The following is a 25,360-nucleotide window of genomic DNA, read 5'->3' as shown; positions in this document are numbered from 1 at the left end:
GGCTACAACATTAAATTTTTCAAGTCTACAACATTAAATGTCTGTTAAATGCTAATAACTAATTCCTTCCACATTATGGGCCTATTTTTAGAAGTGTATCAATCTGCCCTAATGTAATATTCCCATTTTGAAAATGTCCTTTGAACAAACGTGTAAACAATATTAAAAGTAAATATTTATTACGACAAGGAATACATCGTAGGCTATTTTGGAGCAGATTTTGTTTAATTGCCAAACAACAGTACACTCATTGTATTTCCATTTGGAAGGCACAATTTTTAACCATCCAAAAATGTTAAGGGACAAAACAAGTTTAAGGTAGTGATCAAGTAATAAAATGCTATTTAAATTTTTGCCAACACATTCTGTTTCAAAGTAATTTGAGTAGAATGTTTTATAAGGTTTGTGGACTAAATAAAAATTGGTTTCCAAAACATTTTAAAGTGAACTTAAAGAGGACCTGTCACCTAAACTTTCGGCACTAGGAGCTGCTTACTAGTGCTTGAACAAACGCTGCAGAAGCCTCCGGTAACGCTATCTAACACTGCGGCGGGGTACAGTGTAATAATCGCACTGCTCACAAAGTGCTTCGATGTATTCATGAGGGGCTGCCTCTTCCCTGGACCGCCCCGCTCGCTCCATAGGCCGGTGGTGACTACTGCGCGTCATGCGGCAGTCACCGCCCCTAACCGCGCTCCAACCCCGCCCCCTCATGAATACATCGGACAGCTTTGCGATCGGTCTGATGATTACATTGTACCCCGCCGCAGTGTTTGATAGCGTTACCGGAGGTTTCAGGTAACGCTATCCTACTAACACGGCGGCGTTTGCTCAAGTACTAGGAGCTTGCTTTGCTTAATTTTAGGTGACAGGTCCTCTTTAAACAAAGTGCAGCTCAATTGTAAAAAATAGTAGATTAACGTTAATCTTGAGTTGCTGAATCTGGTGGTCTGCCAAAATTGGATGGTGGAAAAGCAGTTACCGTGGTTAAATGGGGATTAGAAGTTTGCTCATTGCTCCAATTATCAGAATTATCCTGCAGAAGCTGCAGTAAGGAGGGTTCTCTCGCACGGTAATAATTATGCGGGTTGTATCTAACACCACTGTGCATTGAGATAGACTTCATTTGTGGAGGCAACGTTTGCGCACCTTGCCGTTGTTGTTGTGGTTGGCCTGTAAGTGTAAGAGAGTGGTGCATTGGTGGCAGTAGCGATCGCACAGATTAAAGAAGTGCTTCAACTGTGGGTGTTTCCACACTTTTTCGTAATATTCCTGCAAATGTTAAAACAAAACCCATAAATACATTTTGCTTATCCTCCTGCAAATTCCTACATCCCGCTGCTGCTGCTCTACCAAAACCGTCAAAATTATCTTCACCTGAGACTCTTTGGAGAAAAGCGAGGGTGGCATTATCAAACTCAGGAACATTTTGTTTGTTGTACAGGCACGTTTGCGGTTTGTATGCCTAGGTGGACGTTCCAATGGTTCTGCCTCTTGTATTGGCGAGTCAGACAGTACTGGAAAGAAAGTGCAATCTTCCTCTTCAGCAGTAGGCCGTGATGGACCAGGACTCGAAAATGATGGACAAAGAGTGGAAAATGCCTGGCTCGTCTTCAATTTGGGGGTTTGAAGTAGATGGTTGAATATTGCCTTGGGTCCTAAAATTAAAAGTATAGTCACTTAAAAATGTATAGAATGTAAATACATTAGAGCCGCTGTGACTTCAAGGAAACCTACCACCAAGGATTGACCAGTAGTGGTATATCCGGGGTAAGGCTCCTCAAATGTACAGTTGTCAAGCCCTTTTTCAGCCTGATTCTTCAGGGGCCCACATACTTTTGTTTGCTTAAATTTTGAAAATTCTGAAAAATTCAAAAAAAGTTAGCGGTCCAAGGAGTCCCCAAAGTTGAGGCTAGATGGCAGGGCTACTCTACAACCTGTAATCAACTTGCGTTGCATCTAGTCTGAGATCTTCAGTGCGCAGCTCGTGCTTACTGTGCACCATGGTCTGCAAACCTGGGTTCTGTGCATGTGCAGAACCCAGTCCGCGTGTTGCGCATTCTGTGATTGGAAGCCAGTTTATGCAAATGTGCCAAACTTTGTTTCACAGACTAGTGCTTGCAGCTAACAGGAGCTGGGCACTGAAGATCACACACTAGGTGGAATGCAATGGCTGATGAGACATGGAGTAGCTGGGTGGTGTAGCCTCTGCTCCGAGTACTCCACTCCCCTGCATCCTCTGTTACATGCTTCCCAAATGCAAGTTTAGTAATTTTTTTGAAAACTGAAGAATTAGCCCTAAGAAGGGCTCTACAGCTGTGCATTAGAGGAACCTTGTATCTGGATCTACCTGTTAGGGTTGGGTAACACAGAAGACAGGGGATAGTGTGCCCGGAGCTTGCCCCAACCTCTATCCCTCCCTCGGTCCCCTCCGACCTAAACTGTGTGGCGACTACTTGAAGACTCAGAATACACTAGATGAGTGCGGGAAGGGAAAAACACGAGCAGACTGACAAACATAAAACACAGAAGAGTAGTAAACTAGAGTCACAAAGAGAGGGTACGTCAAAAGCAAAATCCACGCCTAAAATTAGCCGAGATCACAACAATTCTGAACACATAACAAGTCAAACCTATAGCAAGGAGCAAGTGATGAAGGGATTTCAGACACTGGCACAGGTGACTAGTGAAGCTGCAATTTATGCAGCCAGAACCCCACCTCCAGAACCTGATAGGAGCTGGACAAGTTCAGGGAATTAACCTCTCATGGTGAAGAATAACCAAGCACAATTGTTGGTACCATGCAGAGGTACCACAACTCCCAGCAACACAACCCCTAAACAGCGCAACGTCTTAGCAGCCACTGCCCGGAGCGCGCACCAGAGACCGCTGGTAATGGACAAAAGGTGGAGTTTGCGTGGAGATGTGCCAGAGGTTGGAGAACGCTGATAGCACCACCAGAAGCACCAGAAGTCTCAGCGTTCTACCCTGGGAATGTTTTGTTTTCAATCACAAACTATAGGAAATATTTTATTGAAATTGTTGACAATCCTGCATGCATGCATTTGCACTGCCTGCCACTGGCATTATTCATGTGGTGTCAGATTTGAAGAAATGCATCGTACATACTCGAGTATAAGCCGACCCGAGTATAAGCCGAGGCCCCCTTATTTTAAGATCAAAAACTGGGTAAACCTATACACTCTTAAAAAAGCCGACGGTTGAAAATGCTTTGGTCCCTGCCAACCCCCCCTATATAGCCAGTAAACCCACTGTAGTATATAGCCTGCTACCCCCCTGTAATATACAGCCAAAAAACCCACAGTGGTATATAGTCACCCAGCTTCCAGTAGGATACACGCAGCCTGGCCACCAAAGTATACAATCAGTTAAGCCCATATAGTATATAGCCAGTTTGGCCCATGCAGAATACAGCCAGCCTGTCCCCTGTAGTATACAGTGAGCCTGCCCCCAGTAGTATACAGCCAAAAAGCCCAGAGTAGTATATAGTCATACAAATTGCCAGCCCCATGTAGTATACAGCCATTCTGGCCCCTGTAGTATACGAACAGCTAAGCCCATGTAGTATATGGCCAGGTTGCTGTAGTATCCAGCAAGCCATCCTACTGTACTATCCAGCCAGCCCCCTGTAGTATACAGATCGGTGTGGAAGAATGGCGCTCTTCTCCTCCTTTTTCCGCCACCAGCCGTTGCGTGGCATGCTACGGTATGGCGGCCATCCATGGTGCAAATTGTTTATTTTTTGGGGGGGCTTGGAAAAGTTTTCCCATTAGTTGTTCACGGTTTTAAATTATACATAATGTTTATGTATGTATTTTATTTTGATTTCCAAAATTTTGCCAGAAATACTTACGGTCGAAAGGTCCTTGATTCCACCAGAAATAGTAATTCATCGTAATGTTCATTTTTCCTCTTCTTTGATGGAGATGATCCACTTTTTTCTTGTTGCGCATGGTCGCGGATAAATCGATCACGCATGTATCTCCATCGCTTGCGTATATCTTCTTCTAGTTATTTAAATAAATTCTATGTTTTAATATCAGATTATTTTTTTTGCTTGAATCATGCAGTAATCAAGTTCACTTATACAGGCGGTCCCCTACTTAAGAACACCGGACTTACATACAACCCCTAGTTACAAACGGACCTCTGGATATTGGCAATTTATTGTACTTTAGCCTTGGGCTTCAATAAACAGTTATAACAGTTATCACAGGTGTCTGTAATGAAGCTTTATTGTCAATATTGATTCTTATGACAACCCAACATTTTTAAAATCCAATTGTCACAGAGACCAAAAAAGTTCTGACTGGGATTACAATGATAAAATATACAGTTCCGACTTACATACAAATTCAACTTAAGAACAAACCTTCAGACCCTATCTTGTATGTAACCCGAGGACTGCCTGTAATATTATATGTATAGGAAATGAAATTTGTCACGTTTAAAATCTATTCATGGAGGAAAATTCAAAGTCACATTACAAAGAGCTTACTAAATTCTTCGATTTACACCCATGTGTTTCTGGATGGCTTTGTTTTATTTTTACAAAATACATAATTACTTTGTGGGTTAAATATAAATCAGTAAAAGTTTATTTTGATTAACTGTTTAAACATGAGTGTAATTTTCAAATGTTTTGCTTTGTATGAAATCTACAATTAAAGGTGTTTTTTTTGTTTTGTTTTTTTCATGTAGTCTACCGTGAAATTTTTTGGGGAACCACATCATTTGCCAATTGACACAGTTTACTTGTATGATTTCTACTTTTATATGAATGCCTATTAATTGGAGGTTTTTGGATAAACAGAGACATTTTGGAATCTTTTGAATTGTACATGCATCTGAATATTAATTTTTTTTTTCAGTTTTTTTTTTTTGCTAAATTGCACAATTTTAACCCCTTATCACCGACACTTGTTTTCAGCTCAATGACCAGGCTCTATTTTACAAATCTGACATGCATCACTTTAGATGATAATAACTTCGGAACACTTTAATTTACCAAGGTGATTTTGATATTGTTTTTTCATGACACATTTAACTTTCTGTTCATAAAAAAAAATGAGCGTTATATTTTACATTTATTTATGAAAACAGAGTGAATTTGGTGAAAATTTGGAAAAAAATGCTATTTTCAAAGTGTGAATTTTTCTGCTTTTCAAACAAATATTCATACCCCCCAAGTAATTAAGTTATTAACATTTATCATATGTCTGCTTTATGTTGGCTTATCTTTTTCAACTATCCATTTAACCTATGAGGTTGTTAGAAGGGATGTAAGGTGAACAGAAATTTTCCACATTCTTAATAAAATTTCAAAAGCCATTTTTATAGGGAACAATGCAGTTGTGAAAGTGATTTGTAATGCCCAAATATCAGAAATTTCCCAAAAATCTAAGGTTTTTCAAAACTGCACATCTTAAACTATTAAAAAAGCATGTAGAATGTTTGTTAACCCTTTAAGTATTTCACAAAAGTTAAAACCCAATAGTAATAAAATTTAGAAATTTCAAAATTTTTTAACAACCTTTTCATTTACCCCCAAAATTTACAAACTCACAAAAGGTTAAATTAGAACATGGACAACAAAGTTTGTTACCCAATTTTTTTAAATATATTAATACTATATGTGTGACCCTAAAAAGCTGTAGGGGAACATGGCGGGGGTTGAAATGAATAGAGCGCCCTTTGAGTTTCAGAAGCACATTTGGCTGGAATTGTTATCAGGCGCTATGCGGCATTTGGAGAGCCCCTGGAATGCCAGGACAGCGGAACCCCCAAACAAGTGACCCCATTTTGCAAACTATAACCCCAAATGAATTTATAAATGGGTATACTGAGCATTTTTTGCAGAATTAGACTACAAAAAGGAAAGAAACATTTTTTTCCCCAAAAAAGCTATTGCAAAGGCTGGGAGACGAAATTTAAAAAAATAAATTCCCCATTGAATGACCACGTTATTAAAACTACACCCTTGTGTAATTTTATCAAGAGGTGTAGTTAATTTTACTGAATATGTGCTTTTCAAAAATCAATGTGAAAGAAATTATGCACATTAAAAATGTTTCTGTAATGGCACAATTTCAGTGCACAGCATGCCGTGCACATATAGTATTCATCAAGGGGTATAAGGGATATTTGGAATTTTTTAAAAATGATAAATTTCTGCCACAATTCAAATTTGCCAATGCACCCAAAAAACTTTAACTCTCCCTAAAAGTAAACGGTGATTAAACATTTTTTAATAATGTGGGACAGTGTGGAAAACTTCAAAGCAGGGATAGTTGCAGAGACCTGGATTAGAGGGGCAGGAAGGGCAATAAAATCGCGTCTCCCTTCGTATGCCATTCTTGCTGCATACTCTACAACGCTTTTGTGGATATTTCTTATGCGGGGTTGTTGGCACAGGGTGCATAAAATGACGCTCCACAAGACGTCGGACGTCTTCTGGCTCATGGCTGACAGTGGGCTCAGGAGACTGAAATAAAAGGTTCTCAACCACATTTTCTAGAAATTTAAAAAAAGAATCCTGACCGTTAGATTTTTTATACAGCACAAAAGAATTATATGCAGCCACTTGCATCAAGTAGATAGCAACCTTTTTGTACCAGGTGCGTGATTTTCTTTGCACCAGGTATGGCTGTAGCGCCTGATCAGCCAAATCGACCGCCCCCATATGTTTATTGTATTCTGTGACGCAGACCGGCTTTTCTTTATCAGAGGTGGAACCACGTTCTCTCACTGTCACTTTTGTGTCTGGGTGGAGGGTGGACAGGAGAAAGACATCCTTGCGGTCATTATATTTAATTGCAAGGATGTTTTCACTGCAAAGACCGCTTGATTCCCCTCTTCTTAGGCGCGTTCTCAAAAGCTCTTGCGGCAAGCCCCTTCTATTTTTCCTGATAGTTCCACAAGCCCCTGTAGCAGCAGAATGCAGGTGCTTGTACAAGGGGACACTGGTGTAAAAATTATCAGTGTATAGATGATACCCCTTATTTAACAGAGGCCGCATCAAGTCCGATACGATTTTTCCGCTACAACCTATGTCACTGGGGCATCCTGGGGGGGTTTATATCGCGGTCTTTGCCTTCATATACGCGGAAGGCAAAGGTGTACCCAGTACCGCTTTCACATAACTTATACACCTTTATTCCATATTTCGCCCTTTTGGATGGGATAAACTGGCGAAATGAGAACCTACCCTTATAACTCATAAGGGATTCGTCTACCGCCACATTTTTTTCTGGGATGTACGCCGACTTAAATGACTCCTCCAGAAAAGTTATAAGGGGATGTATTTTAAACAAGCGATCACGGCCAGGATCACTGGAAAGGGGGGCCTGCTGGTTATCGTTGAAGTGGAGAAAGCGCATAAGCACCTCAAATCTACTTCTGGGCATTACCGCAGAAAAAATTGGTGTTGCATGTGTGGGGTTTGTTGCCCAGTAAGATCGAATTGAGGGCTTTTTTACCAAACCCATATTCAGAATGAGCCACAACAATTTTCTGATTTCTTCAATCCTTGTGGGGGTCCAGTTTCTTGCATAGGAGGAAGCTGGATTTTCGGTCAGGAACTGCCGAGCATAAAGATTCGTTTGGATGACAATATGCTCCAAAACTTCGTCCGTTATAAACGTTTTGTAAAATTCTAGGGGGGTAAAATTTTCTACATTTATATTTATCCCTGGTGTGGATGTAAAATCAGGGATATTAGGGGAAAAGGACTCGGTGGGTAGCCACTCCATATATTGTGAAGAGCGATCTGTGTTTTGCGGCTCTCCTCCAACACGCCCTGTGCTTGTGGATGCTACAGTGGCGCTAGCAGTTAGAGAGAGTGCATCACTGTCATCACTGTCACTGCTAAAAAGCATTTCCACCTCAGACGCCGTTTCTGTGTCGCTCTCAGAGTCTGAATATAACATGGCGTATGCTTGCTCCACCGTGTACCTTTGACGAGCCATAGTACACGTGTAGTAAAACTTTTTGTCACAAAAAAAACTGATATGTAACTACACACAAAAAAACTGCACTCACAAGAACGGAAAAAATGACACTTATGACACTACCTAACTATATATTTTTTTTTAGTTTTTCTTTTTTTAGTTTTTTGTATTTTTTAAACCAAAAAATTACACGTAAAAAACACCGAAAAAACAAGTAGTGTAACACTACACAAAAAACAGCCAACAAAATGCAACAGTAAGGACAAAGCTAGGGTTGGGGTTACAACTAGGGTTGGGTTACAGCTAGGGTTAGGGTTTCAGCTAGGGTTTCAACAAGGATTAGGGTTTCAGCAAGGATTAGGGTTTCAGCAAGGATTAGGGTTTCAGCAAGGATTAGGGTTTCAGCAAGGATTAGGGTTTCAGCAAGGATTAGGGTTTCAGCTAAGGTTACGGTTAGGGTAAAGGTTACAGTTAAGGTTAGGGTTAAAGTTACAGTTAGGAGTGCTAACTGTAAGCGTAACCCTAACTGTAACCCTACCTGTAACCCTAACTCTACCTGTAACCCTAACCCTACCTGTAACCCTAACCCTACTTGTAACCCTAACCCTACTTTTAACCCTAACCCTAACCTAACTGTAGCACTAGTTAGCTAACAAAAAAGGGGGAATATGTGTCTGTTTTGGGGTGACTTTCTTCTGTCGCTGTATCCGCTTCTCTCTCTCCTCAGAGAAAGTAACAACTGTGAGGAGAGACAGAACTCTGGAAAGCAACAAGTTGCTGTGACCACTGTGATTGGTTTTCACAGTGGTCACATGGTCGGAGACCAATTTCATTGGTCTCCCTTATTTCAATAGAATATTCAGTGATGTCAGCACCCTGCGATCCATATGGCAGGGTGCTGGTAGTTAGCAGAGGGATTGTTCTCCCTCTGCATCTAAAATAAAATGTATATCAGCACCCTGCGATCCATGCAGGGTGCCGATCGTTAGCAGAGGGAGTGCGCTCCCTCTGCATCCACTAAGACACCGCGGTCTGTGTATGACCGCGGTGTCTAAGGGGTTAAAATGTGGCTGAAGCCCCCTGTTAGACATTGGCACCCTGCGATCTATGCAGGGTGCCTCATTCATTCGGCATTCAGCCGATCGTTGGCAGAGGGAGCGCGCTCCCTCTGCATACACTAAGACACCGCGGTCTGTGTGTGACCGCGGTGTCTAAGGGGTTACAATGCCCCAGAAGCTAATAGGCACCCTGCAATCAATGCAGGGTGCCTCCGATTCAGTCGGCATGGTGCCGATTGTTAGCAGAGGGAGAGCGCTCCCTCTGCATCCACTCACCATCTTCAGCTGCTGCGCGCTGAAGATGGTGAGTAGGAGGGGTAAAGTGGCTACCGGGGCGTGGAGTAGCCGCCTCGTGTAACCTCAGATGCGGCTACTCCACGCCTCAGTAGCCGCATTACAAAATTTACATATTAGGGTAATAAAAGTTTCCAAAAAAAGTGCGGGGCTGCGAGGATTAGCCCTTAAAAGGGCTATCCTCACGTCCCATTGATTCACCTACCACCCGATCTACCTTTATAGGTAGATTCGTGGTGGTAGGTTTCCTTTAATGTCTTTTTTATTTACAGGATGATTGTTTTAATTAAATATAACAAAAAAAATGATTAAACTGTTCTAAAATAAAAAACACTTACCAATGCGCAATCTTTCCTGGTTTGTAAAAGATTCCCATTTAGGCTCCATTTCCTTGCAGATTTGTAACCATGCATAATTGCGCTTCTCTCTATGTACACGATGTTTATTTTTCAATTCCCAGAGCATGGGGTGTTCTGTAACCTACAGTGGTATGGAGAAGATTTTTTTGCATTTGATTTTTGAAATTGATTATGAAAAGATACATAGGGTCTCATTTACTAAGGGTCCGAATCGGGCACTTTCGGCGGGTTTCCTGAATATTTCCGGTTTGCACTGAATTCCCCCGGGATTTTGGCACATCGGCGGCGGCTTTCACGCAACAGAAATGGGGGAGCGTGGCTGTCAGACAACCTGACGGATTCGGAAAAACCGCAGAATTTAAAAAACATCGCAAGATCAGCACTCACATGCACCAGGAAGAAGATGGTGAACTCCGGCGGACCTCCGCGCAGCAGCGACACCTGGTGGATATGGGGCGCACGACCTTAGTGAATCCTGGCAGACCCGAATCCTCGTCGGACAATGCGCCGTGGGATCGCGACTGGACCGGGTAAGTAAATGTGCCCCATAGTGTTTCTAAATGCTTACATTTTTTTCTTTGTTTTTTCAACATCAACTCTATAAAAGAATAAAAAAAGAACTGTGATCTTTTAAGGAATTAAGTATTTAATTTTACTTAAAGAATTATAACCATGGGATAATAAAGCAGTTATTAATATTGTCCAAATTAAAATGATGCTTTTTTTAAAAAATTGTATATGAATGACTGATTACATTTTGACTATACAATTGATGTATATAACTCATCCGTATTGTTCCACTATTTGTAAATGGGACCCAATATTCAATCTACTGTGTTATAAAAAAGATAAATATATTTTTTGGATCAGCCTGTCAAGCCATTGCTGTATGCTTAGTTTTTATACTTTGGAGCCAAAGAAAAGGGGGGGGGGGATTATAAAGGAAAAAGAGGCATTAACCCCTCTCCCTTGAAATGGCCCCTGTCTGTAGCCCTCTTATATATTACCCCTAACAACTTCTTTAAGCAGTGGGTAAAAAAACAACTCTCGTTTCCCAGCTCCCCTAAAGAAGCAGCAGTTCTCCTCTTGGTGGCATCTGTCCTCGGCTCTGAAGAGAGCAGATACAATGATGTTACCACATCGTGTTTGCGGTCTTCAGAGCCACCTACAGACACCACACATAGGACGACTGCTGCTGCTGCTTCAGGGGGCGGGAAAGGCAAATACACTCAGAGAGTGACAGGCCGGGTTTGGCCCACAGGATTTGTGTTTGACACCCGTGGTATGGCGAACCTACCAAAAATGCAGGCTTGCAGGCGCTCCCATCGCCTTTTCTCCTTTCTGACCCATTTATTAGTGGTCGGCGCCCAAAAATATTATTTTCCACATCGCCCGCACTGAAAAGGGGCGTGGTTTCCGTGGTCTAGAAACACTGACAAAATCAATATCTATCCTTTCCATTTTTTTGATTGCTGAAAAGTGTCAGAAAGTAGGCCAAGAGATAAATGTTCTAGCAGAATAGAAACTGGCGCTCGGACAGAAATATTAAAGGGGTATTCCCACAAAGACAAGTTTCTTATATGTACTCAGCATAAGAAAATAACACATTCTCTAATTTACTGTTATTAGCAAAAATGCAGCATTTCACATATAGTCCATCCTGTCTCTATCAGTCCAGCTGTACACAATTTCAGTTTCCCCTAGACACGACCCTTTTACTTCTCTTAGGGTCGGCAGCCATCTTGGATGATATAATGGAGCTGAGATTTCGGTCTGTCTATGCTATGTGGCTTTAGCCCCGCCCTCCGCCTGGTGCTCAAAGGATTCATAGTCTGTCAGCACATGGTGAGGAGAGAGAGGCTGCAAACTACAAGGAGATAAGTGATGCGGGGCAAGGGGGAGGCAGGCACATATCTGTGAGATGTAGCAGTGCTGTGTGTGCAATAGGCATCTCATGCATCTCTGATCCGTCTCATCCCTCTATGTGTCAGTACAATGTCAGAAGCCAGATGAAAGTGCATATACACCTCTACCCTGATAATCTAACCACATTGTCACCCCACAGAGCTAGATGGATAATGCAGTAATGTGTGTGCTTAGAGGCCCCGCCCACACCCTGGAATTATACACTGAGCACCATAGGGTGTGATAGCAGCTAAAACAGCAATACAACTGAGTAAAATTGTAAAAGGTTAAATGTTCTTTACTGTGTTAACATCGCTAGGGGATTGAGATGTGAGAACTTTCTTTCATGGGAAAACCCCTTTAAATATTACCGACTATATTTTATCTATATTCTTTCTAGTTTGGGTCGATCGCATATGTATTTCTCTGGAAACGCAAATGCGATCGCCCCAAGTCCCCTGTGCACTAACGCCACATTAGGAACGCTAACGGAACGTGTGAACGCACCCTTAGTCCGTTTTAGAATGTTTACTGGTTGCGTTTGGCTGGTTTGAATCTGTTTTTCTTCATTTATGGAAGCTAAACCAGCTGTGAAAATATTAATACAGGATTCAAACTAGCCAAATGCATGGTAAACGTGCAAAAAAAAGCACAAATGATGCACCATGTGACAGCATCCTAAGGCCGGTGGCACACATGGTGATTTGGACCCGTTTTTAAGCAGTTAAAAAACATGTGCGTTTTTGACCAGTTTTAATTCAGATAATTGGTAAAACCGGTCAAAAACGCATGCGGTTTTAACGGACCCCTTAAAAATGGCCCCAAAAAGGGGTTCAAAACGCAACGTGTGCCGCCGGCCTCAGGGTGCGTTCACGCATTGCGTTTGAAACACAATCAAACCGCGACGCGTTCACACGTTCCGCTAGCGCCTCGTTCATAACGCAACGCTAGCGCACAGGGGGGCGGAGTTTGGGGCGATCGCATATGCGTTTCCAGAGAAACGCATGCGATCGGGTTATTAATCGCATGCGTTTCGAGGGAAACGCTTATGCGATCGGCCCGAGCTCCGCCCACTGTGCGCTAGCGGCGCGTTATGAACGCGACGATAGTGGAACGTGTGAACACGCCCTGAGGCCCATTTCTCCATGTGCCGCTTTCGTTGCATTTTTAAATGCGTACAAAATGCAAATGGGAGGGGTTCAGCCTGAAACGCATATGCGTTTTGGCGAAACCCCCTCCCACTTAACGAAAACGCCACGTGGGGAAACCGGTCGGAGGGCGTGTTCACACATTGCATTTAGTTTCTGTTAACGCACGTGTTTCACAGCAGATGAAGAGATTTGCCTAATTGCCGTGAACATTGCATTTACAAACACATGCATCAATGCCATGTTAACAAAGCGCTAACACGTGCGTAAATGCAACCTAAAGGATGTAGCAGCTGTAGAGCTTTGCCCCCTCCTCCATGACATACACGCAGCTTTTATCTTATTCCTGTGAAACCATAACTCCATCATGCCGTGCGAGCAGCAGAAGATGTGAGGCCATGCTGGGAGTTGTAGTGCAGGGTTATGCCCCTCGCCCGCCTTCTCTTCATACTCCTCAGGATTTCCCGCCAGGTTAGCAGCTGTCATGACGTCACTTCCTGTGCGGGGGCCGCCGGGAAGGCGAGTCGCCCGCCCTCTCCCCACAGCCATCCATAGACGCTAGGAGGAGGCCGCGGGCAGCCAGTCTGACTAGTGCCGGTGAGTAGCGGGAGGCCGGTGCCCAGCGGAGCCGCCGCGGATTATGGTAGTCGGGTTCCTCTCATGCCCTGGGCCGGGGAGAGGAGCGCAGCGTGTGAGGGGGAGATTTTTAATGCGCGTTTTGATGACGTAATAACGACTGGCGCCGACACTGAGATGGATGGGGTGAATAGAGGGACTCCGCGGCGCGGTACCGCAGGCAAGATGTCACTACCCTAAGCGGCGTGTGCTGAGCGCAGGGGGCGCTGTGTCCCCGCTAATCCGCAGGAGTCCCCGGCATGATTTGGGGGAGCAGGAGAAGGGCGGTAATGTTAGGCCTTCCGGTTGTTGAGTCGTAGCTGTGATTGGTGAAAAGCGCAGTGTGACGGTCTGCAGGCAGCCAATAGGAAACTAGCGGGGCGTGGCGCTTGGTATCACGTGGGTGGATTCGCAGTGACAGTGATGATACTATGGGAAGCTGCTCCTGTAATTTGGATACATGTGTAATAGTATCAGATCCAGCAGACAGGAGCCAATCAGGTGCAGAGCAGATTGTGACTGGTAATCTGCACTGTGTGAACATGGCTTTGCCATACACCTGCTGGAGGTGATCTATTATAGAAGATAACCCTGCTCTCCCCTTCCCTGTATGGTTTAGCCAACAATTGCTGTGCCCAAAGGTGTCTGAGATGGAGGGGCCTACCCTAAGGCTGCGTTCACACCTTGCATTTAAATTGTGATTTGATACTGAATGCAAGTGCATCAGGGAAAGTAAAGAAATGTTTCGACCTAAATTATGTGTAAGGAAGAACACATTTTGGTAGTAATACAAGCATCTAGGTCTTAGTTGAAGCACAAGGTGTGAACATGGTCCTAGGAATTGTACAATATTTTTCGGACTATAAAGCGCACCAGATTATAAGGCGTACCATCAATAAATGCCTGCTAAAACGTCTGGGTTCATATATAAGGCGCACCTGATTATAAGCATGAATGACCAGCAGGTGGCAGACCTGTGCACAGTTCAAGGCAGCTGTTGTCTGTAAGTACGGTTCATATATAAGGCGCACTGGACTATAAGGCGCACCTTTTGATTTCTGAGAAAAAACTTTTTGTGCGTCTTATAGTCCGAAAAATATGGTAATATACGTTGCAGAGATATCTGTGGAAAAATCATGTTTGTGTTTAATGACAGCGCAGATCCTGGTTCAGTGATTCACACCAAAAACTGCACACAAAAAATCCTGAAGGTTTTCCTCTTAGTGTGAACATGCCTTAAAGGGATCCTGTCACCTCCGCTAAATAAACCCCGGACATTACCTTGGAGAACACTGCATTGCAATTCTTCTTATCCTGTTACTCTGCGTTGCTGTTATGTGATTAAAAACAACTTTTATTATTCTTGTCGTTCATTTATCAAGGAGCCGGACGGCTTTCCAATCCACTCAAGCCCTGCCCACCTCCTCACGGCTGCTCGCGCTTGAACCCACCAATCAAAACACTGCCCCCAGCGCTACTCCAGTTTCAGACTTCCCCACATGCGCAGTCCGCCTGTTACTTGGCCCTACAGGTGCAACGCGTAAACACCAGTGCACGGCTGGCTAGCTCTCAATCACACGCACCACGCACATAAGACTGTTCAGAAGTCTTGCTAAAGTTTTGCACCCGAGCCCATACATAAGCTGATAGTTTTGGTTATGGGTAGAACCCAGAGATTTTCTGAAACTGTTTTTAGCTATATATTTTAGCTGTTTGGGAGGCTCATTTAGGCGTTTTTGTCCTAGAGTCCTTTGAAAATCTGGGATAATACAGTCTGGCGACGTAAACTTGACTTGATAGGATCCATTTGTTTTTGTCTTATGATGGATCCATCCCCGGCTGGTTATTATATGTGTGATATTTGGATGTTACGTTAACTCGCCTCTGCTTTTCAGACTTGCTGTTCCGGTATGGAAGCTGAGGAGACGATGGGCTGCATTCAGGAATTTCCGCATCACTATAAAGTTATGATGGACAGATTAAATGAGCAGCGGGAACACGACCAGTTCACTGACATCACCCTGATTGTGGATGGTAAGTGTATGACAGCAGGATTTTACCTATTCCATCAAAAGATCTGATAAAATAAGTGGGTGTAGGTCCCTGTGGGAGTCATGATTTTGGCCAGTTTTGTTGTTGCCCCAACTTTTTTTTTTTTAGAATTGGTGAGAATAATACTGTAAAGCTGTAGCTCAGAGCTGTATGATTGCTGTAAATGTGTACATATTCTCATGCTCAGAAGTCACTCTTCTATAATAACAGACAGGTTGTGGACCCTAGTAGAGGGGATTTACAGAATTTTTGATATGGGGGTCCAATACCCTCCCATATGAATAGGGCAACAGCTGAAGCATGGATCCTGGTGCTTTATTCATTCTCCATGGGGTCCCGGAGATGGACTGTACTCTTTCTCCATCAGTCCCATTGACTGCCATCAATGTCAGATAGATAGGGGTCCGTATCTTGATACCCTTTAATTTGCTGTATGAATTAGAAGCTGAACAATATGCTTGGTGAGGATCAGACAGCTGGGACCCTCAGATATCTGGAGGACAAGGGTCTCATTCTCAATAATGTGTGTTCGAGCATTCATCCTGACCCTCAATATAATAGTATGGGTGTGTTAGAACTTGCTGAGAACAGTTCTTGGGTTTATACCTGATCACTGTTCTGTTTGGGGTCTCGACAGTAGGACCCTCGCAGATCAAATTTTTATCCCTTAACATGTGAATACAGAAACGCCAGTTTATTAACATTACCGGTACTTTTATTTTCAGGGCACCAGTTCAAAGCTCACAAAGCCGTCCTGGCCGCCTGTAGCCATTTTTTCTACAAATTCTTTCAGGATTTCACAGAAGAGCCCTTGGTGGAAATAGAAGGTATTTCTATACAATTATCATGACACTGTGCACTATGATAATGGTTTATTTAATCAATGAAGTCATTGTGTTGGACTAGGATGTGCTGATGCTTTGTGATCATTTAGGGCCTAATCTTAAGAATGAACAGAGGAAATATACCATTAAAATCCAGTATACCAGGGGCACTTACTGAGATCCATAAACATTATATTTGTTATCCAGGGCCTCCTTCCTTCAAAAATCTGCTTATAAAATTATGCCAATGAGCCTGAATGGCTGTTGGGCATTCCAAGACCCCCTCAATGTTGTAGCTTTGGCAGTTGTTACATGGTCTCCCCTTACCTCTGCCTGATACATAACCTCACTTGTGAAATTATGTTAATGAGCCAGAAGGGCTCCTGGGATGTTACCAGCGCCTCTTCGTGCGGCAGATTCACAGGCTGTTACATTGTATGGGTGCACTTCCCCCTCCCGCTGTGTGCTGAAACTCCCTCTGCTGTGAGATTACAGCAGGTAGGGGTGATGCTGAAAGAGCAGAGGGGGAAACAGCCTGTGAAGCTACCACACAGGTGAGCTCTGGTAACACCCCAGAAGCCCTTCTAACCCATTGTCATAATTTCACAAGTTGATTTTGGAAGGAAGCCATAGATAACAAATATAAGAAGGTTACTTATCATTAATTGTCTTTGGTATTATGCGTGCCTGATTTTAAAGGTGAATGTTCTTTAAGTGGGACTGACTAGACCAGTGAAGTGTCCTTATCCTTCCAGGAGGCCTTATAGATCATAAAGTCGAGGCATATTCTATCTTTCTGCTATAGGATTGGCCACTGATCTACTTCACAAGTGCAGTAGGTTTTAACAAGCTTTTCTCTTTAGTATGTAGCGATATCTCGCTGCACAAATTCACCACACTCCAGTAATGCTTTTTACTGCTGAATACTCTTTGGTCAAATTTTAGTGAAATTCTACATAATCAGCAAGTTCATCGGCGTTTAATATTACAAGAGTAAAGCAACATATACAGCAGTTTGTTGTAAAGTATACAGAGGCAACAATCTTTTAAAAAATGTGCCTCTTTCTATACTAGAGATCATTGCAACTTGTTTTTATGTTTTGGCCGACTATAAAATCAGTTGCCTGCAAAACATTGAAATTATAGATACTTTAACAGGTTTTCTACTATTTTTGATATTGATGTTCCATCCAGATTGTAAGTCATCAATATTAGATCGGTGGTGGTTCGGATAGGAACCTCACCAACTGGGTTACTGCAGCTCGGCACCTAAATGCTTAAATGGAAACTGAGCTGCAGTTATTCAGGGATCACTATCCCCAGCTCTGTTCTATGGTCTGAGCCCACTGCCCTAAAAAGTGATGCGCAGCATCTACACAATTTGCTTTTTGTAAAATCCACGTCAAGCGCTGCATCTCCTCTACCAGGACTTGTAGATATCACTTTACATCTAAATCTGTGTTTTCTTTCCCCTTAAACACAGGAGTAAGTAATGCTGCCTTCCGTCACTTAATAGAATTTACATACACTGCAAAACTGATGCTACAAGGGGAAGAGGAGGCCAGCGACATCTACAAGGCGGCCGAGTATCTTCAGATGCACGAGGCTATCAAAGCTCTGGAGTTTAGGTATGAACATTTTTGCAGATGGTTTTAGTGTTGTAGTTTGTCTTATGTAAAACACAAGTATAATGGCTAGAGGGAGTTCCACACACTTTAGGTTATTGTTGGAATGGTGGGCCTGCTATCCTGTGAGTAGGAGATAACAATCTGATCAGCAGGGGGCTCACCCATTCTGACTAATGGGTGGAGTAGGAGGACAAGCATGTGTCCTGCCCCTTAACCGATAGCATGGGAGTGTTGGAAATTGCTTAGCACAACGCTCTGGTATCTCTAGAACTCAGTGTTTGGATTGCTCGGGGTCCTGTTCTCCTGATTGCTGGGTGCTCAGCAGTCAGACCATCATTAATCCATTATCCTGTGAATAGAGCATAACTTGGAAACATGTTACCACCCCTTACATCTAATGGTTTACTATCCAGCTTGCCTCAATCCCTGGCAGATTGTAAGTGTGTGAGGAGTCAGATGGTCTCTTGGAAAGATATCAGTCTAACAATCTATTTCATGCCTTTGAACATCCATTGAGTCTGTTTTATGTTTGTTAGGAGCAAAGAGACTGTAATAGTCGAAGAAAAGCCGCAAGAAGAAGAAACCATAAAAAAATGGAAAATTTCTGAATCCAGCAATGTCATCACAGAGACTATGCCAACATCTGAGGGAGAACCCGTGGAGATTGAGGTAGAAATAACCGAAGGAACAATAGAACTAGAGGACAACATGGAGACTCTGGAAGCGGTGACCTCCCCAGAACAGTCTGTGAAATACATTCAGAGTACAGCCACATCGGACGACTCTGCCCTGGCACTTCTAGCGGACATTACCAGCAAGTATCGCCAAGGCGAAAGAAAAAGGCAGCTGCAAGAAGACAGCGCCAACGATAGCGATGCAGCGGGCAAACAGGTAGAAGGCATTGAAATAATGGAAGTTCATCTGTCACATGTCAACAACATGTTCCATTGTCAGAAATGTAATCGTTCATTTAAATTGTTTTACCATTTAAAGGAACACATGAAATCACACTCGGCCGACAATTATAAGTGTGAAATATGCAATAAAAGTTACGTGCGCGAGATCGCATGGAAGCAGCACCTCACCTGTTTTCACCTGGAAGAAAGCAGCGCCAGCAAGAGGTCCAAACCGGGCAAAAAAATCCACGTTTGTCAGTACTGCGATAAACAGTTTGATCATTTTGGACATTTCAAAGAACACCTAAGGAAGCACACAGGTAACGTGGCCCGTACATCCTCATGCACTGCGAGGGCCAGCAGGGGGCAGCAACCACTGCACAATGGTTTGTTGAAAGAGAACCTTTCACCAGGTTTGACCCCAATAGAAGACCAGTCCCCTCAGGGGGGTATGAAATGTCCCTTCTAGAATTCCCTCTTTTAAGTGAAATCTCATATGTGTGTGTGTGTGTGTGTGTGTGTGTGTGTGTGTGTGTGTGTGTGTGTGTGTGTGTGTGTGTGTGTGTGTGTGTGTGTGTGTGTGTGTGTGTGTGTGTGTGTGTATATATCTCCCCCAAATTCAATTTTCACATGAGTCAAGTCTAGTGGTTACAGCGGTAGCATATTTTCAGAAGCCCCTATCTTCTGTTCTATTGAACATAGAAACATGTTTTTTGTGTCCTTAAATATAAGGATCAAAGCTTTCAGATTACGTCAGGCCATAAGGTTTTGTGAGTTACAGAACCAGAGATAGAGGCAGCTAAATACTTTTGGAAATGCCAGCTGCAGATTAAGTTCCAGTTTCTGCCTCTGTCCAGTTCTTTAGCTCAAAGAACCATAAGCTTGATGTTTTCTGAAAAATGAGATTCTTATATTTCAGTATGAACCAAAAAGCATGTTTCTAGGTGCAACCATTAAACGTGACTCTTCTGATGTCAAAATTAGGTGAGAAGAGTCATACTTGCCTGACTATGGATTTCTATAGGTTAGTGTGAAATTTCACATGAGGGCATTTAGAAAGGACATTTTATACCCTTCCTGTGGTAGTTTAGTGGGATAAAATCTACTGGAAGTTTCCCTTTAAGAACTGAATAGCCAATATATCTACAGGTTTTCCTGCCCTTATGGTATGTTATTGATTAGGGAGCCCTAAATGATCTTAAAACAACACTTATAACTAGTTTTGCATATAGCCAACAATACACATTGGATGATTGCCTGCTGATGAGACTGGCAGACAAACGAATGTATATAGGTTCCGCCTTCCATATCCAAGATGCAGGGAAAAGGTATCAGTCAGATAGCTGCTGCCCATACCTTAAAGAGAAGCCGTCAGGCAAGATAACCCCCCTAAACTAAATATATTTTCATAAACTGCCATTAGAAAGCATTGCCTCTATCCCTTCATTGTCCCTCTATATGCCTGTAACCCTAAGCAATGAGGTCCTAAAGCTGTATGCAAATGACCTGTGAAATGTCCAATGAGTCCTTAGCATATTCAAGCTGTCCAGCTTATTCATGAGTGGGAGGTGACAGGACAAGTGACACAGACCTGATGACAGGTGTCCTTTAAAGGGGCTGTCCAGGGGTTTAAAAGCGTGGCTACTTTCTTCAAAGAACAGTGCCCCACCTGACCATGGTATATGGTTGGTTTTGCAGCTCAGCTGTAGAGAGATGAATGTAACGTAACTGCTGTATGACGGGCTACCCGTGGTCAGGGAGGGAGAGTTTTAGAAAGCAGCCAAGATTTTTAACCTCGGGAAAACCCCTTTAAATTTGAGTTTCTGTAAGATCGAACGTAAGGAGTTCACTTTTAGCCTAAGCAGCGTATGTCTAAAGGGTATTCACAGCTTATGGATGATTTTTGGCGTTCCTGTGGGATATAGTAATGTTGATACATGACCCTGTTTCAAACAGTGGATATGCCCCTTCCCTACCCCTACCAACCATTTACAAGCATGAAGTCTGTAATTGTGCTTTGTATAATTTTATACACTGTTGTGTGTCCCGGGAAACAGGATCCGTTCTTTCTTTATCTTCCAAAGTCCTTGTTTTGTAGCCCTCAGGGTCTTCAGTATATATTGCTGAAAGCCCCTCTTTGGTCCATCTTCTGCTAATTATTCCCAGCCAGAAAATCGGAGACATCAACCTACCTGAAGAATTAGCAGAAGACAGAGCCAGAAGGGGCTTCTGTGACTTAAAAAAAAACGGAACCGGTTTCGGGGGACACACACTAGCATGTAAGTGAGTTTGGTACTGCATCCATGTGGTAGATTTCGTAACGGCTTTCACCAAAACCAATGTATGGTGGTAAGCAATCCACATGAATGCAGGGAAACTGTGCAACAAATAATTTTTTGCTACTTCTTTTCTGATATTTCTCTGTAATTATGTACGTCACAGATAAAATGGTAAGAACTTTGTGTGTAATTTGTGTCAATTTTTTACATTTAGGTGAAAAACCTTTTGAATGTCCAAACTGTCATGAGCATTTTGCTAGGAACAGCACCCTGAAATGTCACCTTACAGCTTGTCAGTATGGAGTCGGTGCAAAGAAGGGAAGGAAGAAACTCTATGAATGTCAGGTAAATAACTGATAGCTGAACTTTCTTTTTCACAACCATTGAATCTCTCAGGCCTATTTCACATCACTTTTAAATCAAAATCCATGACAAACCAGGGACACTTACTTATAGATCCAGGAACCGTGACTGTGGTCATCTTCTTCTTTTTCCTTCTAAAATCTACTTTTTAAATGTTGGTAATCAGCCAGAAGGGCTCTGGGGGCCGATACCAGAGGCCCTCCATGCTGTAATCTCACACAGAGGGAGGGAGAAGTGCTCTTGCACAGTCTGAAACAGCAGCAGGGCTCTGGTAACACCTCCCATAGCCTTCAACCTCAATAACTTAAAGAGAACCTGTCGCCAAATTTTTCCCTACATAAACTACTGCCCATCTGAGGGAATGAAATGTCCTTTTTAGAATTCCCTCTTTTTTGTGAAATCTCCCCTATTTACTTATGAAAAATCTCATCCAAAGTCGGTCAAACATGACTCTCCTCACCTCCCTATGTACATTAGATGAGTCTAATTTAGTGTCACGTCAGACCCCCTCATCTTTTTGTTCTATTGCAACTAGAAACCTGCTGCTGGTGTCATATTAAAGATGAGAATGAGTTATGGCATTGGGGGCTACAGAACTGTAGACAGACGGCTAAATAGTTGAAAATGCAGATTAAGATCTAGCTTTTGTTACGGTCTGTCTGTAGGTCTATAGTTTACAGAACCGTAAGCTCGATGTGACCTGAAAGATCAGATTCTTATCTTTAAAAAAAAAGCTTTATTCCATGTACTACAGAAGATGGGGGGGCGTCTGAAATTAACCCCTTAAGGACGGAGGGTTTTCCGGCTCTTTTCTCGCTCTCCAACTTCAAAAATCCATAACTTTTTCATTTTTCCGTGTACAGACCTGTGTGAGGGCTTATTTTGTGCGTAACAAATTTTAATTTCCCGAAATGTTATTTATTTTAACATGCCGTGTACTGCGAAGCTGAAAAAAAATTCCAAATGAGGAAAAATTGAAAAAAAAACGCACGTCACGTTCTTGTGGGCTCAGTTTTTACGACTTTCACTCTTCGCTCCAAATAATACGCCTACTTTATTCTTTGGTTTGGTGCGATCGCGGTGATACCAAATTTATATAGGTTTTATTGTGTTTTAATACATTTTCAAAAATTAAACGAATGTGTACAAAAAAGAAAAAAAAATTTTTGCCATCTTCTGACGCTAATAACTTTTTCATACTTTGGCGCACAGAGATGTGTGAGGGGTCATTTTTTGCGAAATGAGGCGACGTTTTCATTGCTACCATTTTGAGGTCTGTGCGACATTTTGATCATTTTTTATTTCATTTTTTATGTTATGTAAAAAGGTGTAAAAGTCGCATTTCGGACATTTGGGCGCCATTTCCCGCCTCGGAGGTCACCGCCGCCTGTAACCGTTTTAATATTTTGATAGATCGGGCATTTTGGGACGCGGCGATACCTAATATGTTTGTGATTTTTACTGTTTATTATGTTTTATATCCGTTCTAGGGAAAGGGGGGGTGATTTGAACTTTTAATATTTTATTAATTTTTTTTATTTTTTAAACTTTTTTTTTAATTTTTTTTTCACTATCTTTTAGACCATCTAGGGTACATTAACCCTAGATGGTCAGATCGCTCCTACCATATACTGCAATACTTCTGTATTGCAATATATGGCATTTTTGCAGCACATTCATTACAATGAGCCACTGGCTCATTGTAACGAATCTGCAGCTGCCAGATAGCCTCGTGTCAAAAGAAGACACGAGGCTACCATGGCAACCGATCGCCGCCCCCCGATGACGTTCAGGGGCGTGGCGATCGGAAAAAAGTCGCCAGCGGCGTTTAAAAGACGGCGGCGCGCGGGCGCTGCCGTCTTTTAAACGCCGCCGGCGACTTTGCCGGCGGCGTTGAAGGGGTTAATAGCCGCGATCGGTGCAAGCAGCGGTGGGGGTTTTGTGCAATATGCAAAAACCCCCACCTTTGTATGAAGAGGACTCAGCCCGTGAGCCCTCTTCATACATCCCTTATACCTCTGCGCCGTAGAGCTACGGCGCAGAGCGTTAAGGGGTTAATACTACCCCTACAACCACTAAACTTGCAGCGAAGAGCCATATTTTCCATGACTTCTAGATAAACAGATGAGATTCCACATAAAAGATGGAATTCTATTTTTTCTTTTTCATGCCCACCCTGAGTGGACTATTAGTTTAGTGGGGTACAACCTGGTGAAAGTATAAAAGTGTATTTTTAGAAGGAAGGAGGCCATGGATAACAAATATAAGACGATTGCCACAGTCACGGTGCCTGGATGTATGAGTAATGTCTCTGCTTTATCATGATGGATTTTGATGGTTGATTTTGTTTAAAATGCAGAAACTGTAATGTACCCGCAGAGTATTGTAGAAACCTATAATAAGTTATGTGTTATGATAGATGATCATATCCTATGATGGTTAGGAGTCACGGGTAAAGTATCTTTGTATAATTCTCCATTTCGTTCTTCCTAGGTGTGTGATAGTGTCTTTAATTGCTGGGACCAGTTTAAAGACCACTTGGTTCTCCATACCGGTGAGAAACCCAACCACTGCACGCTATGCGATGTGTGGTTTATGCAAGGCACCGAGCTCAGGAAGCACCTCCGCGACATTCATAATATCTCCGAGAGAATAGTGACAGAGGTCGTTCTTCCATCCGAACAAACCGAAACGGAGGCCGTGTCTTCAATGGCGTATGTGGAGCAGGTGGATCAAGTCCACGTGGTGCCGGTAGATCAAGTCATTCAAGTTCAGGTTGATCCCCCTCAACTCACAGTTGGTCACCTGCACCAAGATCTTTTAGAGGTGAACCAAGTGAAAGGTGCACACATACTGGATCTCCAGGCACAGGTACATATGGGTCACATTGAGGTGGAGCACCTCGAAATAGACCCGGGGACTGAGGTCCATGTGGAGGAAGTGCATGTTGAACATGTCAACCAGATACACATGGAAGAAGTGGAGGCTCAAATTTTGGATGAGTCCCATATTCAACACATTGAACATACTATTGAGGAACAATCCTGCCAAGCAGAGGTGGCCGAACTTCATCAGATTGTCCACACGGGATCCGACAACCTACAGATAAGACAGATTGAAATGACACACATAGAAGCCACAGCTGAATAGGACATTGTGGCTTACATGTTACACTCGCTTGTGCTCAGCGGAGGGTTTTTTACAGCATTTAAAAGGGCGTATCCAGGATTAGAAAAATATGGCTGCCTTATCCTAAAACTAGTGCCACCCCTTTTTATAGGTTGGTGATGGTATTGCATCCACATTCACATCATTTGCTGCAATACTAGATGCAAACCATGGGCGGGTGTGGTATCTTCCGGTGAGAAAGCAGAGTTATTATAATCCTGGATAATTTTTCCATCTACCAGTCCTTGGAGTTTCCACTTATGAAAAGATTACTCAATGATATGGATATTACCCAATGTTTTGTTTCTCCTCAGAAGTCATTTTCTTCTGACCTGATTCTTTTCCTGACTTGTATGGCAGTACAAAGGTGGCTTTAAAGGTGCATTCCCTTCCTACTAACACTGAGGGTTCCCTGACCCCTTATGCCAAGTAACGTGGCTGCAGTGCATGGAGATGTACGTGTGAATTCAATGGAAGTATAGGAAACTTCTCTCCAGTCACATCAGTGACTTGAGATAGAAGCGTCTCCTTAAAGGGTTGTTCCCATTTCAGCAAATAAATGTTATTGTTTGTATAATGAAAAGTTATTCATGTTTCCAATATACTTTCTGTATCAATTCCTTACTGTTCTCTAGATCTCTGCTTGCTGTCATTGTATAGGAAGCTTTTATATTTACTTCTAGTGGAGAGAAATCTGCCCATGGTCACACAGGTGCGCGGCTCGTTATATCACACAGCTCTGATAACGATCTATAACATAATGAGAAGTGCACCTGTGTGACCATGCTCAGATTTCTCTCC

At 42.8% G+C, this 25,360-nt stretch overlaps 3 protein-coding genes across 14 annotated transcripts in view; 1 reads left to right on the top strand and 2 right to left on the bottom strand.

Annotated features, from left to right (window-relative positions):
• Positions 1-206: 206 nt before the first annotated feature.
• LOC140118528 (uncharacterized) lies at positions 207-13,678 on the bottom strand. Of its 9 annotated transcripts, XM_072136577.1 has the most exons (6): positions 13,061-13,200; positions 10,250-10,279; positions 9,661-9,802; positions 3,875-4,028; positions 1,378-1,658; positions 207-1,272 (listed from the first exon to the last, which is right to left on the bottom strand). In XM_072136577.1, the coding sequence occupies exons 3-6, from the start codon at positions 9,733-9,735 to the stop codon at positions 1,123-1,125; spliced, it is 660 nt and encodes a 219-aa protein (XP_071992678.1). In that variant the 5' UTR covers positions 9,736-9,802; positions 10,250-10,279; positions 13,061-13,200; the 3' UTR covers positions 207-1,122. The 9 variants fall into 9 exon arrangements, with proteins under 9 accessions (XP_071992678.1, XP_071992686.1, XP_071992711.1 ...); XM_072136585.1 differs by lacking the exons at positions 10,250-10,279; positions 13,061-13,200 and adding an exon at positions 13,546-13,678; XM_072136610.1 differs by lacking the exon at positions 3,875-4,028.
• The window catches only part of CCL28 (C-C motif chemokine ligand 28), a 156,378-nt gene continuing 135,104 nt past the window's right edge, over positions 4,087-25,360 (bottom strand). The window contains exon 4 of the transcript XR_011853216.1: positions 4,087-4,393. The gene's annotated coding sequence lies outside the window, so the exon portion shown is untranslated. The remainder of the gene's footprint in view (positions 4,394-25,360) is intronic.
• Positions 13,190-25,360, top strand: ZNF131 (zinc finger protein 131). 4 transcript variants are annotated; one of them, XM_072136554.1, is made up of 8 exons: positions 13,359-13,377; positions 15,245-15,383; positions 16,127-16,228; positions 17,709-17,853; positions 18,390-18,744; positions 18,847-19,069; positions 21,243-21,373; positions 23,885-25,360. In XM_072136554.1, the coding sequence occupies exons 1-8, from the start codon at positions 13,375-13,377 to the stop codon at positions 24,539-24,541; spliced, it is 1,755 nt and encodes a 584-aa protein (XP_071992655.1). In that variant the 5' UTR covers positions 13,359-13,374; the 3' UTR covers positions 24,542-25,360. The 4 variants fall into 4 exon arrangements, with proteins under 4 accessions (XP_071992638.1, XP_071992655.1, XP_071992627.1 ...); XM_072136537.1 differs by lacking the exon at positions 13,359-13,377 and adding an exon at positions 13,190-13,331 and having other exon boundaries at positions 18,390-19,069; XM_072136526.1 differs by having other exon boundaries at positions 18,390-19,069.

This window comes from Engystomops pustulosus, chromosome 1 (assembly GCF_040894005.1).
Source record: "Engystomops pustulosus chromosome 1, aEngPut4.maternal, whole genome shotgun sequence".
NCBI lineage: Eukaryota > Metazoa > Chordata > Amphibia > Anura > Leptodactylidae > Engystomops > Engystomops pustulosus.
This window is presented reverse-complemented; position numbering and strand designations above follow the sequence as displayed.

What these genes read in the sequence shown, in the direction of transcription:
- ZNF131 (XM_072136526.1), top strand. An exon ending in CATCACCCTGATTGTGGATG is followed by an intron (nt 15,384 to 16,126) that starts GTAAGTGTATGA and finishes TTTTATTTTCAG; the next exon opens with GGCACCAGTTCAAAGCTCAC. An exon ending in GCCCTTGGTGGAAATAGAAG is followed by an intron (nt 16,229 to 17,708) that starts GTATTTCTATAC and finishes CCTTAAACACAG; the next exon opens with GAGTAAGTAATGCTGCCTTC.
- LOC140118528 (XM_072136585.1), bottom strand. Translation starts at nt 9,735, where the DNA reads ATGCATGGTTACAAATCTGCAAGGAAATGGAGCCTAAATGGGAATCTT. An exon ending in CCAGGAAAGATTGCGCATTG is followed by an intron (nt 4,029 to 9,660) that starts GTAAGTGTTTTT and finishes TTAAATAACTAG; the next exon opens with AAGAAGATATACGCAAGCGA. An exon ending in GAATCAAGGACCTTTCGACC is followed by an intron (nt 1,659 to 3,874) that starts GTAAGTATTTCT and finishes TTTTAATTTTAG; the next exon opens with GACCCAAGGCAATATTCAAC.